The 17,604-nt window shown below is 39.3% G+C and overlaps 1 protein-coding gene across 3 annotated transcripts in view; it reads right to left on the bottom strand.

The window, feature by feature from the left end:
- The window catches only part of TECPR2 (tectonin beta-propeller repeat containing 2), a 48,274-nt gene extending 30,954 nt beyond the window's left edge, over nucleotides 1-17,320 (bottom strand). For all 3 annotated transcript variants that reach the window (XR_009966505.1, XM_062627909.1, XM_062627910.1), the window contains exons 1-10: nucleotides 17,220-17,320; nucleotides 11,166-11,450; nucleotides 10,928-11,056; nucleotides 10,383-10,514; nucleotides 9,269-9,426; nucleotides 7,850-8,162; nucleotides 6,409-6,541; nucleotides 4,734-5,129; nucleotides 3,104-4,095; nucleotides 1,491-1,674 (exon numbers count right to left, since the gene is read on the bottom strand). Coding sequence is in view for 2 of the 3 variants with exons in the window: in XM_062627909.1 (XP_062483893.1) it covers nucleotides 1,491-1,674; nucleotides 3,104-4,095; nucleotides 4,734-5,129; nucleotides 6,409-6,541; nucleotides 7,850-8,162; nucleotides 9,269-9,426; nucleotides 10,383-10,514; nucleotides 10,928-11,056; nucleotides 11,166-11,393 (2,665 nt within the window). In the remaining variant the exon portion in view is untranslated. The remainder of the gene's footprint in view (nucleotides 1-1,490; nucleotides 1,675-3,103; nucleotides 4,096-4,733; nucleotides 5,130-6,408; nucleotides 6,542-7,849; nucleotides 8,163-9,268; nucleotides 9,427-10,382; nucleotides 10,515-10,927; nucleotides 11,057-11,165; nucleotides 11,451-17,219) is intronic.
- Between the last annotated feature and the right edge of the window lie 284 nt (nucleotides 17,321-17,604).

Genomic DNA, 17,604 nt, shown 5'->3' with positions numbered 1-17,604 from the left:
TTCTTGGGTTAATACACCCACAATTAAACATGGATGCTAGAAATTGCCATAGTTTCAACTAAAAAATGGGTGAGTACCTCAAACTGAGGGATAAAAAAAAGAGAGAAACAACCTTTTGCCAGCGATCTCTCAACTGCCAGTAATTTCAATCTGAAACCACCAAGGCCAAATGTCATAGATGTTACACCATTGCTTCTACTTTTCTGCAGGTATCTGGCTTTGACCACTGTTAAAGACGAGATACTGAGCTGGATGAAACTATGATCTCACCTAGTACAACTACTCTTAAATTTTTTTGACCATATAATGTAAGCGGCGAGGAGAAGCAGACAGGCCAACCCAATATGGGTGATAAGCAACTTCTACTTTATTTGTGACGCAGTTCACACATATATAGGAGTGGCATTCAGCCACTCCTTCTTGGCATAACAGTATTGGTTAGCCCCCACAGCTTCCTCCACATTCTCCTCCCAGGTCCGGTCTCCGGCCACCTGTGGGGGCCACCCCCTGCCTTGCTTGCACAGGCCTCTAGAACTCTATGGTCCTGCTCTTAGAGTCATTCTGCAACAATATAAAGGTCAAATAGGACATCTTTCTTCTTGAAACAGACAGCAAATCTTCCCCTACAGAGAGAAGGGAATATTGACATATGCTTTTAGAGATGACAGGGGAAGAAAAGTAGTGGCAAGGCAGGAGACTAAGTAAGGAAAATGTCTGAGAAACTTGTATTTTCACACCAGTCCTGGAACAATCTGGAAGGCCAAAAATGATGCAAGTTTATAACCAAAACCCATTTAATTTTAATCCAACATAATCCTTATTCCCAACCATCCGGAACAAGCTCATATGCAAATGCACAAAAAATTAAGTTTCTTTCTTTAGTATTAAAAAAAATAATCACGAAAATCAACAAACAAACCCATGCACAAAACCAACTCTACATTTAAAGGAATTTTAGATTTGGGAATCATAAGCAACTCTGTAGCAAAACCCAGGCTTTATATAGACAAAGACATCTTTATTCACCTCTGCCTACCACTGAACTGCTACTTTTGAAGTTCATCTTAATCAGGCACACAAATGTCAAAAACTTTCCAAAATGCAATGTGAACCTGCTAGAAAGACAGCCACTTTAAAACAGAACATAGCACTATGGTATACAGAAGTAGTGAAGATGCAGTCATATCACCCAGTATGACTTCAAAACAACAAACAACAACAAAAAAAAACAACAAAACCCACAACACTACTTTTACATGAAACAAGCCTCATACAACGCAGGTTTTGGAAATACTGTATTAAGATAATAATAAACTGCCCATGTGGAAATTATGCATGCACTGAACCGTATCAGTAATCTCAGAAAAATAACCAGTTTCACCTAATTAAATAATACCCATTATTTATAAAAAGATAAGAAAGAAACAGAAATGCACAAGCATGTGCAAGTTTTGTATTTATGGGTCACAGAGAAGAGGAAGCCAACCAACCTGAAGGGGAAACTGCCACTTGCTGTACCCCCTCCTCGAATTTCTGCCACCGCAGCCCCGCGGCAGGCAGTGCGCTGCAGTACAGGCTGCCTCTGTAGTCCAGGCACCAAATGTATTTTTCTGAGACAACCAAGCTCAGGATGCCATAACCAGGGCCAGAGTACCCCATCCAGCTCTCTGCAAACTGTAGAGTCAGAACAGTGTCAGGTGTCTTCAAACTGCACAAGAAAATGTCTATATAAGCATAGCAGCTCCCATATTTTGATTTAAGAAGTGCTAAACTTAAGGTGCATAAGTACCTTCATCAATGAATAAGTCATCTGCCAGTGTTCTCTAAAGTTGTTTGCACTGTGAAATAAGACTGCCAGAACAAAAGTTTTAGCAATAAAACCCCCAACCTCCACACTGTCACCTACCTTCAAAAGTGGAAAACCTTCTCTTATTAAAGAACACACACTTAAATACCATATGCAAAAAGAATACATAAAAATGTACAGTCTGTCTTGTAGCCCAGTGATGAGCAAAGGTAACAAGATAGCTGAAATGCAGGCAGCTAAATATTCAACCATATGGTAAATGAGCCACATATTGCAGAAATTTGGTCTACAGACTGCCAGTTTAAATTCTGATAGCTTGCATGAGGTCATGTAAGCAGTGCATACACGATCATAGCATCTGTGTGTGCATACACATACAAGCATCTGTGCAGCTTTTCTAAACATTCCAGAGACTAAGAATATCATAACCTGAAACTAAGAAGTCTTCTACACTTCAGGTTGCAGTTGTTATTAGATAGGATTTCATCATCTTACAACTCAACCTTTACCAACAAGTATTTGGTTGATCTCAATACAAGGCTGTTACAGATTTTAAAAGAAACACAACCCCCAACCTAGAAAAACTGTATTTTCTTCATAAGACTTCTGCTAAAACTCCTAGTGGTTTTGGCAATTTTGCAGATTTCATAATCAATTTTAGTACTTCTTTTCTATAGTTCATATGTGAATTACTATTTCTGGAAATGCTCATCCACAAAATAACAATGAAGGAATAGATAACAGAAACAACAGAAAAAGGCATTTAAAATGAATTAAAAAGAAATTTAAAACAACATTTTAAACAGTACTAACTGCTACCTAGGGCACAAAGAAAGACTAATCCTTATTCTGAGTATTTGCAAGTAAAACAATCCTTAACCAGGGCCAGCCATGTGAGATAATGAGCATTAACTCCCCATTAATTCAGTTGAAAATGGGAACAGCATCATGCAGAGTTTGGGCTACTGGAGGTTAAAACAAGGAGCAGACTTTGACTTGGTTTTGCTGTTCACTCTTTGATGGATGGGTTTATGACAGCATTTTTGTTGAGCTGGGAATAATACAGACAGTGCAGCTTCTTCACATTGTAAGCACACATCAACCTTTCTAAACTCAGATACAACACATTTTGTAAGAGTTACAGTATATATTGCTGTTTGGCTTTATGCTTTACTTGTTTACTCAAATCAGGTAAGAAAAAAATTGCTTTCCTGAAGTAGTAAAGGATTGCAATTACGTGAATGCTTCTTTCAAAATGCTGCAATTATGTATTTTAACTAAATAGAAGACACATACCTGGTCAGATTTTAACAGCGTCATTTCATCTGGGCTTTTCTTGGCCACATCCTGGGAACCAGCCCCAGCACCAACTTCAGGCATGCTGGTCTCTGAGAATGAATACGGTAATCCATGCCCATAAATATCCTCTTCATCACTAGATGCAGATTTCTCAGTCTTACTGTCATGAGTGTCTCTTACCCATTCAGCAGTGCTAGTACTAGATTTAGCTTTGATTGCACCTTCAAAATTCCACCCAGAAATGGAAGTGTTGCCGGAATAAACATGGTTACACATGTCAAAGTGGAGCACAGAAGGATCTGACAGAGCACTGTGTATTAGAGAGAGTTGTTGGTCTTCCCTACCAGTTTCATCACTTTCCTTTGGTGTCAGTGATGTCTGAACACCAAGTGCGCTGTCACATGCCAAAAGCACTTGGTCTGTGAGGTCTGGCTCTTCAAAAGATTTTTCGGTATCCTCCAGCTTCATTTTATCCAGATTTTCATCCATTTTACACAATGTAGAAAAATCCTGCTCCTCCTCTTGGTTCAGCTTTCCAAGACAGCATTCATTGCTTACAGAAACTATGCTACCGTTACCTTCACCACCAACGCTGCTTGTCAAGTCTTCTGTGAGGATTAGAGGAGAGTCAGATGTCAAAGCATCTATAACAGTTGAAGTACCCGTGCCACTGTCACTGTTTGGAAGTTTCTGTACATCAACCATATCTCCATTTTCTTCATTAATTAGTACAGTTGCAGACTCAGGAGACTGTAGGACACTGAAAGTTTCCGAACCATTATCTTCTTGCAAGATGGTATGGTACTCTACGCTACACATGCTTTCCTGATCTGGAGATCCAGTACTCAAACGATCAGTGCTACCACTCATTAGGCTGGAAGTGATGGAAAAGGAGTCTGCATTCAAAGAATGCGGACTATCACCAGATAGCTGACGCTCATAAATTGGTGTTCCTTCCAGAGAGCTGTGGTTTTTCCTGGTGCCACTTTCTGTTCTCATAAAACAAAACAAAAAGAGGGAGAAATAAAATTTAAAAAATCTATTAAATTTTGATGCAAAGTAAGAAACTAACATTTTTATCGTTGGGGAAGAATGGAGTTAAATCTAAATTTTGACTAATTTTTTTTAACTTCAACGCTAAATATTACATATAAAGCCAAAATAGTCTTGCTAGCAAAATATTTTAAAGTTGTAACACCAACACAGTAAACAATTAAAACCATCAAGTACTCACACTATTTTAACAAAACAAAAGACACAGCAAAGACATTGCCAGATATTCTAAATAGGATGATTTAGAACAGATTTTATAGAATTCCAACATAGAACTGGAAGTGGAGTCCACTGTATGTTACCATTAACCCATACATTAGAACCTTAAGCATGTTTAAATAAAGGAGAACAAAGTTAAAAAAATAAAACAAATAGATGCAAAAAAATTTAATCAATTTATCACTTTCAAAACAGGCTTTTATCTTAAACATAAATGGCCCACTGTAACCACTCAAGTATCTCAAGAGCATGACTACAATACAAACAAAGCATGACAAACACTCCTTTGTGTGAAACATAAAAAGCAACACGTTCTAATAATAAGCAGTGGCAGGGAAAGTTCTGCTAGACCTACCTTGTTTCTTCTTTTTCTTCTTTTTCACTTTAATTGGCTTTACAATGAGTTCTTGATCGAAATCTTCAGAACTGATTGTGCTGAAACGTTGTGAAGAAAACTGACATTCTCTCTGAGCTTCTGAAAATTGGTCTGCACATACCATAAAGCTAGAGCCACTGTCCACGGAATTGATTGAACTGCTCCTGCTTCTTGATTCACTTACTACAGAGCAGCCCCTTTTTCTTGTTTCATTGCTCATGTCTCCCACTCTATCAAAACTTTTCTCCAATAGCGCTGGAGTTTCCAGCTCATCTTTCACTAAGGAATCAGAGTCATTTTTATCACCAGTAACTGAAGGGGAAGTAACCAATTTTTTATCTGTTTCCACTAAAGGGCTAGATGATACAGATGCACCTATTGATAAGAAAAGAAGGTATTTGCAATGGAAAAATATACTAAGTTCACAACATTTCAAATACATATATGCACACACAGAGTGTATATTCATATAAATAAATCTATATGAAATTATTTTAGTAAAAGAAATACCCCAAAGCCTGTATCAAACTTCAATTAGTTACATTCTGAATTTATGTTTATGTATGAAGAATGATAGCAGTCTTTAGCTTGGGAGACCCAACTGTGTCACACACTGAAGCGTCACCCTGCTTTAATTTCTTAATTCAAACACTCGGTATCTTAAAAAAAAATCAAGGAAAATATACCAGCTAAACTACTGTGGTAATTAGAATATAATATAAATCAAGAAGGCTCCTTTCAAACTCTACTTGGAAGTTAGAATTAAAATAATAAACACCGCCTAGAAGTTTAGAAGCAAATAACTGCATAAGTGACTAAAGCTATCATTACCTGCAATGATAAGAAAGTTAAGCTCTCTAGCATTCAGTGAGACTTCACAGCATATTTACTAGCATTTTGCTAATACAAAGCTGAGATGGAGTATTTTAAGCGCGTAAGCAGTTTTCGGTTAGTGTAATATGCTGGATAACGGTGTTTACAATCTTTATGACCAAGAAATCAGAAAGCACCATCATCAAGAAAGTATTATTAATCCCCTTTAGAGAGATCTAGTAACACAGATGCTGAAATTGGATGGCAACAAATAAGAAAATAAACTCTGAAATCATTTTTGCAATTTTAGTGAGTGTTCTTTAGGGGTTTTGCCAGTTCCTTTTTCACTGCTGGGAAGGTTAAGATTTCCTCTGGAATGTAGGTGGCACAGAATCAACATATTCAGGTATCTCCAACCCAGACAACTGAGATTGATCAGTAAAGAGATAACCCTAATCAGGAATACAGATTGCTTTAAGTTATGGTTTAGAATAAGTTCTCAAATACACAGGTAAGACATGCCTGGATCATGCTGATCCACTCCCAAGGAAAAGGAACAACAATTAATTTCTTAGTGCTCCTATTCTCACTGCAGCCAAAACCAGAAGCTCAGATGATTAGATAAATCAGATCTCTAAATATAACCTGTAGAAATTGGCAAATAACTCTACAGAACCTGGCAAGTTTTTGTAATAAGCTGAATGTTTTTTGTGTGGGGGTTTGTTCTGTTTTGGGTAAGGTTGGATTTTTTTGTTTGGTTGGTTTGGGGTTTTATATTGAAAAGTACAATAGGCACCATGTACCATGAGGTACATATTAAAATTTGCTGATCTATACAAACCTATTGATGATACTCCTTCAGGTCTACTTGAAATTCGTATTATGTCTCTATCTCCCTTTAAGAAAAAAATCTCATTCTTGGTACAAGACACAGACACAATATCACCATATCCTTCCAAGCCACCAATCAAAGCCTATAAAAATAATCAACACAGAAAGAAATAATTGGCATCAAATTTACATACTCTTTAACAAAAGCATTCACTGGAATTTAGTCAACATAGAATCATAGAATAGTTAGGGTTGGAAAGGACGTTAAGATCATCTAGTTCCAAGCCCCCTGCCATGGGCAGGGACACCTCACACTAAACCGTATCACCCAAAGCTTCGTCCAACCTGGCCTTGAACACCGCCAGGGATGGAGCATTCACAACTTCCCTGGGCAACCCATTCCAGTGCCTCACCACACTTACAGTAAAGAACTTCTTCCTTACATCCAATCTAAACTTCCCCTCTTTAAGTTTGAACCCATTACCCCTTATCCTATCACTACAGTCCCTAATGAAGAGTCCCTCCCCAGCATCTCTATAGGCCCCTTCAGATACTGGAAGGCTGCTATGAGGTCTTCACGCAGCCTTCTCTTCTCCAGGCTCAACAGCCCCAACTTTCTCAGCCTGTCTTCATACGGGAGGTGCTCCAGTCCCCTGATCATTCTCGTGGCCCTTCTCTGGACTTGTTCCAACAGTTCCATGTCCTTTTTATGGTGAGGACACCAGAACTGCACACAATACTCCAGGTGAGGTCTCACGAGAGCAGAGTAGAGGGGCAGGATCACCTCCTTCGACCTGCTGGTCATGCTTAGAGAATAAAGACTTTATCTTATAAAAATAAAATAGAAAAAAGAAACAGGAAAGCACCCTTTAATCATGATGCAGCTCCTTTTTTATACTAATTTTAATTCCATAGCTCTATTCATTTTCTCTGTCCAAACTAGCAGCAACAATATAACAATATATAATTTGGATGCAGAAAAAAGAGCCACGGTACAAAAGTAGCTTTAGACAAAGATACTAGATCCTACTCACTTTCATATGCTCTTTTAAGAAAAGAAAATAGTGAACAGCTCATTCTATACCAAATAAAATGGTACACTTGTTTTTTTTCAGATACCAACAGTAATAGAAAGGAACATTTTATAGACCTAAACCGCTTTTTGCATTACTGAATTTTTTATATATGTTTTGCTATGTATCAGAATTGATTGTGATGTTAACACCTGGACTGAAAGCTTTAAATATATTTAATTTTTATACATAATACACCAAGCTAGTGTGTGACTATATCACTGCAATGACGACTTGAAGGGGGAGAGAATAAAGGCTTCTTTGTTAGGTTTAAATACGGATTTAAATCATCAAAGTGTAATGGATAACCCAAACAGAATTTCATGGCATAACACGAACAAAACCAAGAAAAAACACACAGCCACGAGATTAATCTACCTGGTTCACAGTGTCTAGTAAGTAGATGCTGTATTCATTCCAGGTCAGCACCCATCCTTCTCGGAAAAAGCACGAAACAAGCCCAAGGTGTTTCTCTGGGGAACTGTAACTTCCTCTGTCAGGTGGTTCCAAACGAGGATACAGTTCAAAAGTTTTTATTCCTCCAGCAAATACATCTTTCAGTAAGAATGTGGCCTGAACAGTTCCGTGAACATCAGACTTCCAGAGACGAAGCCCAGGTCTGGCAGCAAATAGTGTCAGGTCACTCTGTTTACACAGACCAGGTATAAAACATGCTCCAAATTTGCCAGTGCTAAAATGCAAAAGAAAAACTTATTTTGAAAGCTATATACTCAACTTAGAAACAATTAAAAAAAAAAAAGGCACAAACTTACAACTGCAAATTAACAAAAATAACTTTGAAGTATTCAGTCAAATGTCTGAAGTACATTTGAAGAAATGTGGTTACAGTAAGACAAGAACAGTGTTCCCAAATAACAACTTTTCCCTTTCTTCTAGATGTCAGATACTACATCTATTAGGTAAGTTAAATGACTTCTCCTACCATCTTCATAGCCTTAACAGTACTTTGCCCATCTCAAAGATCCTACTATGCAGTCATCCTTCTCCCAGAATTAATGAAAACCAAGAAAAACACTACAAACTACTGTTAAGAAACTGACTACCTCGACATGCAAGAAGCACTTGAGGAAAGACCTCAACTGTTAAAATCTTCATCTTTGATGCATAAAACCACTATTACTATCACCCAAGAAAAGCCCTTGTACACAAGATGGTTCTTGGCATTCCTCTTACTATTCACATCCTGTATGAAAGACATGTTATAAATCATCTTTCAAGAGTCATTTTCCTTTACTTCTAGATACAGTCATGCTGTTCTAAGACTGTGTTCCCTCTTCCTTCATATCCAAGAATGATTACCCAAAGGAAGATGCCAGAAAGTCATACAAGAAGTTCCTAGCCTTCAAGTCAACTTTAAGTGCTTGCTATACATTTTCCCTTTGAAGTCACTTCAGTGAGCATAAGAAAACTTTGGATCCTGAGTTGGCTTTTGCATCAGATATTATACCATCCATTAGAGGGACAATTACAATGCTTGCTCACACCAAGTGACGGTAAACCAAGAGGGACACTAAACTGCAGAGGAAGTTTGGCAGTGATTTCAGTCTAAACCCTGAGAAAACATCTTAAATATTTCTGCATAATAGTGGCCTGAAAATATGACTTTGACATATTTGTAAATTGTCATTCATGTCTGAGCACACATAGCTACTGTAACTTTTTATGAGCGGACTGCTGTGTGGTATTAATTTCTCTGCTTAGATCACTCTTTCTGTAATTCACTCTGAAAATCTAGAATTAATAGATGTGCCTGCACCAAGATTTTATGAGAGTTACTTTTTTCTGGGCTGTGTTCCAACTTGCTTGACAGATTTCTCTTCTGTGTAAAAAAGCAGAGTTCGTTGTAAAGTAGACACCAGCAGCACTTTCTGGTTGTAATCCAACTGGACAATTGAAGATGGCTCTTCCAATACAAGGTTGGAGTTGCAAATACCCTTTTAAAGACATGTGCAATTAACAAGAGTCAACCTTTCTAAAAATATAAGGTAATAACTAACACTTTGAAGAAATTAATAAACCAAAGAAAGAGAAAACAAATAAAGAAACAAATATACTGTTGAACAAATTTCACTTAAAGAATGTGGAGTTCCTTTATGCAGATAGGAGGGGAGTTAGACTGTATGTACCACAGTGGCACACTACACAATTCAATTTCTCTTGGAATACTAGCTAACACATTTCAGTTAAAATCCACGGAAACTCCAGGACACATTTTTCTCCTTGTTCTCCACTGCCAGGTCATACAATGCCGACTCAATCACTACATCTGGAGATGTTAAACCTTTCTGTCAAATCAAATAAGGGAAAATCACAGGTAAATCAGAATGGATGTTCTTTAACCTTTTCTCCCACATAGAAATTCAAGTTAATACTTATTCTGTTGACATCCCAGGCCTGTATTAATTAACAAGACAGTAAAAAATTTCCATTTACTGCTAATATTACAGTCACACAGTAGAACCCAAATATTACTCTCATTCTACACTCTACACTGAGATGCTGAAGAATTACTGAAAAAAATTACTAACAGATTCTGAAAGATCACAAGGGCAACATCACACCATTCAAAAGTACCCTTTCCTAACAAAGGATAAAGTACTGGCTGAAGGAAGATATGATAGACATTTCAGGCAGAAATGTGATGAAGTGAGAAAGATCACCACTTTTGGGTTTACTTTTTGTTTTTTAAAAAGGTAAGGCAGTTTTAAAGGATATCCAACAGTTGTCCGCTTGAGTGCATGCACAACTGGCCAAGAGTATGCATACCAATATGACTGTTCAACTAAATACGTGATACTAAGGAATTAACTAACTGCTAAATATTTAAACACATAAGCACCCTTTCAGAAAATTGTGAATGGAAACTGAGGTCTCTATAATAAACGCTCACCTGGTCTAGGTCTAGAGCAGAGTAGACAATCTTCCCTTTGTCATCCCCAGAGAATAATTTCATTCCATTGGGACTCCAAGCTAATGCTGTAATGCTACTTTTGTGAATACCAGCAACATCAAATCTCCGAAGCTGTGAAACAATACAAAAGCAATACAAGAATGAAAGGAAGAGAAAATGGAGATATAAAGCCCTTTCTCAGTGACTCTTACAAACTGGAGAAAAAAATACAAAAGCGCAGGTCATTCTAGTTTTTATTTAACCTAAACTATAAAAAGCCCCCCACCACTGAACAGCTCAGCCAGTTACTATAAATAAGGAATTTATCAAAAGCATTTTTGATTAAATATATCTTTTGCAATAAAAAGCATGCTTTAAGATTATTGCTTTTAGAAGCTTAACATGTGTAGCCTAAAACATATTCACAGATCAGGCAAAAATCCCCTGGTTTTCACTATTACAAAAAAAATAAATATCACAGTAACACTCAACTAGGATTCACCATACTAAACCTCAGAGAAGTTCAGCTAAATACAAAGATTTACCTGTTTGTTTCTTCCAGGTAATGAAGACACAAGCTGAAAAACTGCAACCCGACCTGAGGCTGTACCAACAGCAACCAGATCATCAAAACAACTCAACAGCTTTACGAAAGTAATAGATTCACACTTCCCCTGTTGAAACAAACCATACATAAAACTCACAAAGTTAATGACACACAAACAGCAGCTCAATTCTGAGAAACTCAGCTTCACTAGAAGAGACCAAAAACTTAATATTTACCTCAAAATTGTATTTTTTCATCTGGTTTAATTGTCTGCAGTAGAGATAAAGCATTCCAATGCTGCTCCCCACAGCAATGTAGTCTTCATTGGTATCAAGCGCTGTGAGGTATACCACAATAGAGCGAAAGCCTTTTTGGATCTTTGTAGGAATGGCATTGAGAAGATAATATAAGGGACAAAACTCCTTAAATATAACTGGTGAAGCCACAGATGCCATAGCAAGCATTGGCAGCAGCAATTTTAAGGCTGAAATAAACACATCTACTTGACCACATAAGGAAATCTGAAAGAGAAAAGCAAAAGACATATCATTAGCTTTTTTGGAAAGAGTAAATCTTAACAGAAACCCAACATTTAGCAAGTAGGGATGGGAAAATTATCATGTTCTGCTCTGTATAAAGAAAAAGCAAGTTAAACTTTTCTGGGGAATGTAAGTTATTCTTAGAAGAATCTTTTCTTTAACAATAAGCTTATTTCTTCAGTTCAGCCAGTATCCAAGTATGATAACCCTAAATCTGGGATAACCACTCTTTCTTGCAGCTGTGAGCTCATCAAAGCTGAGTTCAAATGCAGCATTTCTTCTCATCTTGTTACTGAAAGAACTGAAAGGGCTCTAACACCAAACAACCCATTTTTTAGTCTACCTGCAAACTCTACCCTCACTCCTCCCAGTGCTTAGAGCATAGAAAATGGACAGTGCTGAAAGATCAAAGTGTCAAACTAGTGTTTATGCTCAACTCTTTAATGCCATGCACCCCATGGTTGAGGAACAATTCAGTTAGAGCTACATCTACTACATAATCAAATTACAACCAAAAGATAACAATAGTGTGGGAAGAGAGGGGCAATGCAAAGATGAAAGAAATCCCAGTTTGGCAAACACAGGTAACATCCATGTAGCAACTGAATTTACAGAGATTCAGAGCAAACAGAAAAAAGCACCATATGCTCATGTTTCCATTTATGGTTAAGCAAATAACTTCATACTGATGAGTGACAATGTAAATATTCTTAGATACCAGAATCTAAGTGTAACAGAAACAAAGATTATGTTTGCCTTCAAGAAAAAAATTTAGTGAGAGCTCGTCATAGTAATAATGCACTGGGATCTTCAGAAAAAAGCTGATATGGCCAATGATATATGAAAAACATTAAAAAAAAATTAATTAAACACAGTAATTTTTCACATCATGGGTTCAAAGCCTTGACAAGAACATTTTGCAGCAGCAGCTACTCTCCTCCTCACGGATTACTTTGGAACATAGCAAAGCAAAGAAACTTTTACTTCTTGAATTTTGCCAGAAGCAAGTCCGATTAACAGAATGGTTTAGGATATGCTAAAAATACCTGTTATATTTATACACAGATAAATAATATATATTCTATATCTATAAATAATATATATAAAATAAAATACATATATTTATATATATAAATAAAATACCTGTTATATTTTTATATATATATATAAAATGCAGTTTTCCAAGACAAGAATTCTGGATTTCTGCAAACACAAAAGTTCTCTATGATTGTTTAAGCACGTAACATTGATGATTTCCTGAAGTTTCAGCAGTTATAACTTCCTTAGAGAAATGAAAACCAGAAATAGTCCAATTGACATCAGAAACACTTCTAAATGCTCAAAATTATTCTGTAAAGTATTTCTACTGCAATTTATGTGCCTCATTTTTATTTCTCTAAGGATGGAATATGGTACTTGTTTGGCAGCTTTACATATTGCTTATGGTATAAATCAACTAAATTAGAAAAAAAAATATATAGCTGCTCTAGTTTTATATCTCCGCTACTGTGAGAAGCTCTGATGTCTCAATTTTCAAACTATTCCAGTTATTGTGCAACAGGATTCAGCATGCTGGCTTTGGGCCCTCCAACACTTGCTGTCACAATACAATTCCACTAAATCCAAAGGGATTACTTGCATGACATTACCCATTCAAACCCATGTTAGACAAGACTGCAGGAACTGGTTACTGGAGCTTATTTTGTGTTACAAAAAGTGCCAGTAAATGAGATAGCAGCTCTTATTACCTGTTCTTAATTGTGATAAATTTTACTGCTTGCTAGATCTTAGAAATTAATTCCACTCTCCTCCAGTGTTTACTACCTGTCATGACACGTATTTCATAAAATATTACAAGGATTAGCTGATTAATGTGTCCCAGCTATTTATGAATGAAGAGTTCCTTTCAGAGTTGTTTACTAAGTGCTGTGTTTTAACCCCAGTCAGCAACTAAGCACCTCTTTCTCACACCCCCTTCGCCCCAGTGGGATGGGGAAGAGAACTGGTAAAGAAAAAGCAGTGAAACATGTGGGCTGAAATAGGGAGACAGTTTAATAGGTAAAGCAAAAGCTGTGCACGCAAGCAAAGCAAACCAAGGAATTCATTCATCACTTCCCATCAGCTGGCAGGTATTCATCATTCCCCAGGAAAGCAGGGCTCCATCGCGTGTAACAGTTACTTGGGAAGACAAATGTCGTAACTCTGAACATCCCCCCTTCCTTCCTTCCTTCTTCCCCTGACTTTATATGCTGAGCATGACAACATATGGTATGGAATATGCCTTTGGTCAGCTGAGGTCAGCTGTCCTGGCTGTGGCACACCCAGCCACTTGCTGATGGGGTGAGGAGCAGAAAAGGCCTTGACTCTGTATAAGCAATGCTCAGCAATAAGGAAAACATCTCTGTTGCCAACACTGTTTCCAGCACTCCTGTGAAGAAAATTAACTCTACCCCAGCCAAAACAAGCACATTAACAAAAAACCTCAGTGCATCACTATTTACAATATTTTCACACACCATCTATTTCCTATCCTATATTTTGGGTCTTTTGCCCTTCCCTTCAGCATTTACTACTTTCTGTCTACAGTCAACTAAATTAAAAGAGAACCCACTGCTAAAGTCTGTTGTTTGCTGTTCTACACATGCTGTTTTGCCAGTTTAGTAATTTTTACTAGCTGGTTTTTCTTTTGTTTTTCTAATAAGATGAACCCCAGCCTTTGTCCTGAGTCCTGTACAAATCTTCCTTTGTCCCATCTCAACTTCTGCCACTCCCCAGCTACTGCCTCATGAATTTCACATACTTTGGTTTTTAAGTCCCCTTTGTCACTCCTACAATTCACATCTGTCATCATTCGAAGCAGTTCTTTTAGCTGGAACCATCTCATACTCGACAGTTGCCAAAGGATCCTGCAAGTCCTCAAAATTCATTCTCGCTCTTAAGTTTCCATCACCTACCCTTCCAGCTCAACCATACTGTTAAAAACATAGGAATCCATTACAAATTATGGAATTATGGAAATCTGTATTATCCAGAAAAAGATTATTACTTTTTCCTCTACAACAAACAATCCTATCTGCAACCTGATGTATGTTTTGTAAGTTTACACTTTATTTAAAAACACAAGAAAAAAAAAGGGGGGGAGGGGGTGCAGTCTGTTAGGGTTCCCCCTCCTCGAAAAAAATGGGAGGAATTATTTCTTGTCATATACTAAATTAAGTTAAAAAACAATCAAACAAAAAATCCAATGAAACCTGCTGTCAGCTTACGGCTCCCACTCTTCACAAAATCTATATACAATAGATAATTTCAATATTCTCTGATGGCAAAGTTGAAACTTGTAAAAAAATGAAAGTAAGTTTTGTTCTCTATAACCCATTCACTCCATACAATCAAAAAAATGTCTTAATAAACTGTAATTTCTTACCATCATACACAATCAGTTTCATCTTGAGCAGTTTAGAGACTTACAATACATTTGCACTGCTTATGTGAAAACATCTAACTGAAATAAGGATTTTACTAAAAATACTGCTAATTAAGCAATTTTACCTAAGCCAAAAAAAAAAATTATAAAGGAATAGAGAACTGGAATGTGGTCTATATATTAAAAATCCCTGTATAAACATCACAATTCTCTGCTTTTGAGCCAAAAGTCTTCAGCATCCCCCTAATTACTGTTGTGTATCACATGCAGTCTCTTTATTAACAGATTGTTTTCTGGTTTTCCTGCTTCATTAATCAAAGGCAAACAGTCGATATAATCTATTTTCTCAGCCAGATTCCAGGATTGGATGCACACATTCACCCAGTGTCAGCCACAGTTACTCTGAAGTACATAACAGCCATACAGGGCAAATCAGCCTGTGCTAAGCAGCTATCCTGCAGCAGAGAAAAATACCTTATGTTGCACATCAAAAACAATCACCAGGCAGAAAGTCCTTCTTCTCAACTCACAGAGTTCACAACAAGCTTTTAACTATTGCATTCAAGGCCATGTTTTAAAAAGGAAACTTTTATTTTAATTTTCTCTAGCGTCAGAAACAGGAATGAGGTTCAGGGCTGCCTAACAGAGGCAACAAAAGAGAGATAATTCTGTGGTTAGATAGGCAATGGTTAAAGGTTCAGTGCCAGGGTATGCCAGATCGACTGCAGGAAGCTAAAGCTGTCACTGCATTTCTCTGAGCCCAAGTGTCCTGTCTGTACAAAAATGGACAACAGCTGTTTTTTTTTTTTTAATTCTTTGGCATAAAAACTTAAATTTAAGGTCTTCGCAGTATAGACAAAATCATATATACATATGACCAGTCTCTGATCTCAGCTCAACCTTGCCAGCTAAGAAGAAAAGTGGTTTTATTTTCTAATACTTCTCACCTTTTTACCCTAAGAGCAGGCCACCCAGCTGCCACATCTCCAGAGAGCTGCCAAGCAGCAGGGAACACAAATTCAAACCTGCTGAAGGGGCTCTGCTCTCATGCTTCCCGGTTGTGGGCAGAGGAGCAGCCAGCCACAGGTGGCAATTACCTACTGTGCAACACGCACATAGAATCATAGAACGGTTTGGATTGGAAAGGACCTTAAGATCATTCAGTTGCAACCTCTCATGGGCAGAAACACCTTCCACTAAACCAGGTTGCTCAAAGCCCCATCCAACCTGGCCTTGAGCACTGCTACGGATGGAGCATTTACTACCTAAAGAGCGCAATCTCTGCCAGTGCCTCACTACCCTCACAATAAAGAACTTCTTCCTTATCTCTAACCTGAACTTCCCATGTTTAAGTTTAAACCCATTGCCCCTCATCCTACAGTCCCTGATGAAGAGTCCCTCTCCAGCATCCCTACAGGCCCCCTTCAGATACTGGAAGGCTGCTATGAGGTCTCCACGCAGCCTTCTCTTCTCCAAGCTCAACAGCCCCAACTTTCTCAGCCTGTCTTCATATGGGAGGTGCTCCAGGCCCCTGATCATCCTCATGGGCTCCTCTGGACTTACTCCAAGAGCTCCATCCAAAATTGCTTCACACAGTTCATAAGTGGTGCATTTCTGCTTCACAAGCGTTTACTGAGGGAGAAGAAAAAGCCCCCCCAAAAAACCAAACCTGGATAATAGAAATGGAAAGTTCAGAAAAAGAGACACCTGGGGTCACAGTACATGCAGGTATGCCAAATGGGGGCAGCGGAAACCAAGCTTTATCCACTGACAGTCTTGGGACACCTAGTTTCTCTACGAAATCTTCTTTCCTTAAATGCATTACTATATTCTGGCAGACGTTTCCAACCACTCCTTCCTAATACGCTGCTTTCCAGCACTCTAGGGGGTGCAGCTCCTGGCAGGTAAGAATACAGCCGCGGACTTCAGGACGGACTGCCAGCAATGCCGCCTCGCTCTCCCGCTGGATTTACCTCAGCTTATGCCGGATTTACTACCCTGACCCAGAGCTCCAGCCGGGCCGGGGGGTCGACAGAGAGTGGCAAAGCTCCTCCAGCCGCTCCGCGGGTGCGTAACTCGGCCCCCGCCGCCCTCCCCCGGCACCACCGCGCACCCTCACGCCAGCTCTACCCGAAAACGAGCCTCCGAAAGGCGGGCGGGAGAGCTGGCCCGCTCCCCTTCCCCGCGCCGGGCTCACCCGCTCAGCCCGGCTGCAACAGGCTGCCACGACAGGCCCCGCTTACAGCAACCAGCGAGGGGAGCGAGAGCCAGGGCAGACCCTCAGGCGGCTTTCCCCCCATCACCGCGAAAGACGCGGCTCCGCTCACCTCCTCAGGAACGCGGAGCGACTCTATCTACTGCCGGTAGGCAGGCGGAAAGATGGAGCGAAACCCGCGTCGCCCAAACCCTACGGCAGCGACGGCGACCCCAGCCGCCTGCGCCGCTCGGCGGGGCCGGGCCTGGGCGGGGCCGGACGTGAGCGCATTTCCGCGGGCTGCAGAGCGCCATCATGGCGGGTGAGTGCTGTTTGTTTCGCTATCGGTCAGTCCCCAGGGCTAGCTGACCTCAAGGTGGGAGCGAGGGGTGCAGGGCTGGGCCTGCGGCAGCAGGGAACGGCCGGAGGTCAGGGCTTGGTGCTCCCTGGGCCGGTGTCTGCTGTGCCTGCCCGACCGCCGGCGCGTTACTTTAACGTGAGTGCGGGCCAGGAAGGTG

Source organism: Pezoporus occidentalis, unplaced genomic scaffold, assembly GCF_034315485.1.
Source record: "Pezoporus occidentalis ecotype Australia unplaced genomic scaffold, CSIRO_AGI_Poc_V1 ctg31, whole genome shotgun sequence".
Classification (NCBI taxonomy): Eukaryota; Metazoa; Chordata; class Aves; order Psittaciformes; family Psittacidae; genus Pezoporus; species Pezoporus occidentalis.
The sequence above is the reverse complement of the archived record's forward strand: the minus strand, read 5'-3'. Positions and strand labels throughout refer to the sequence as shown.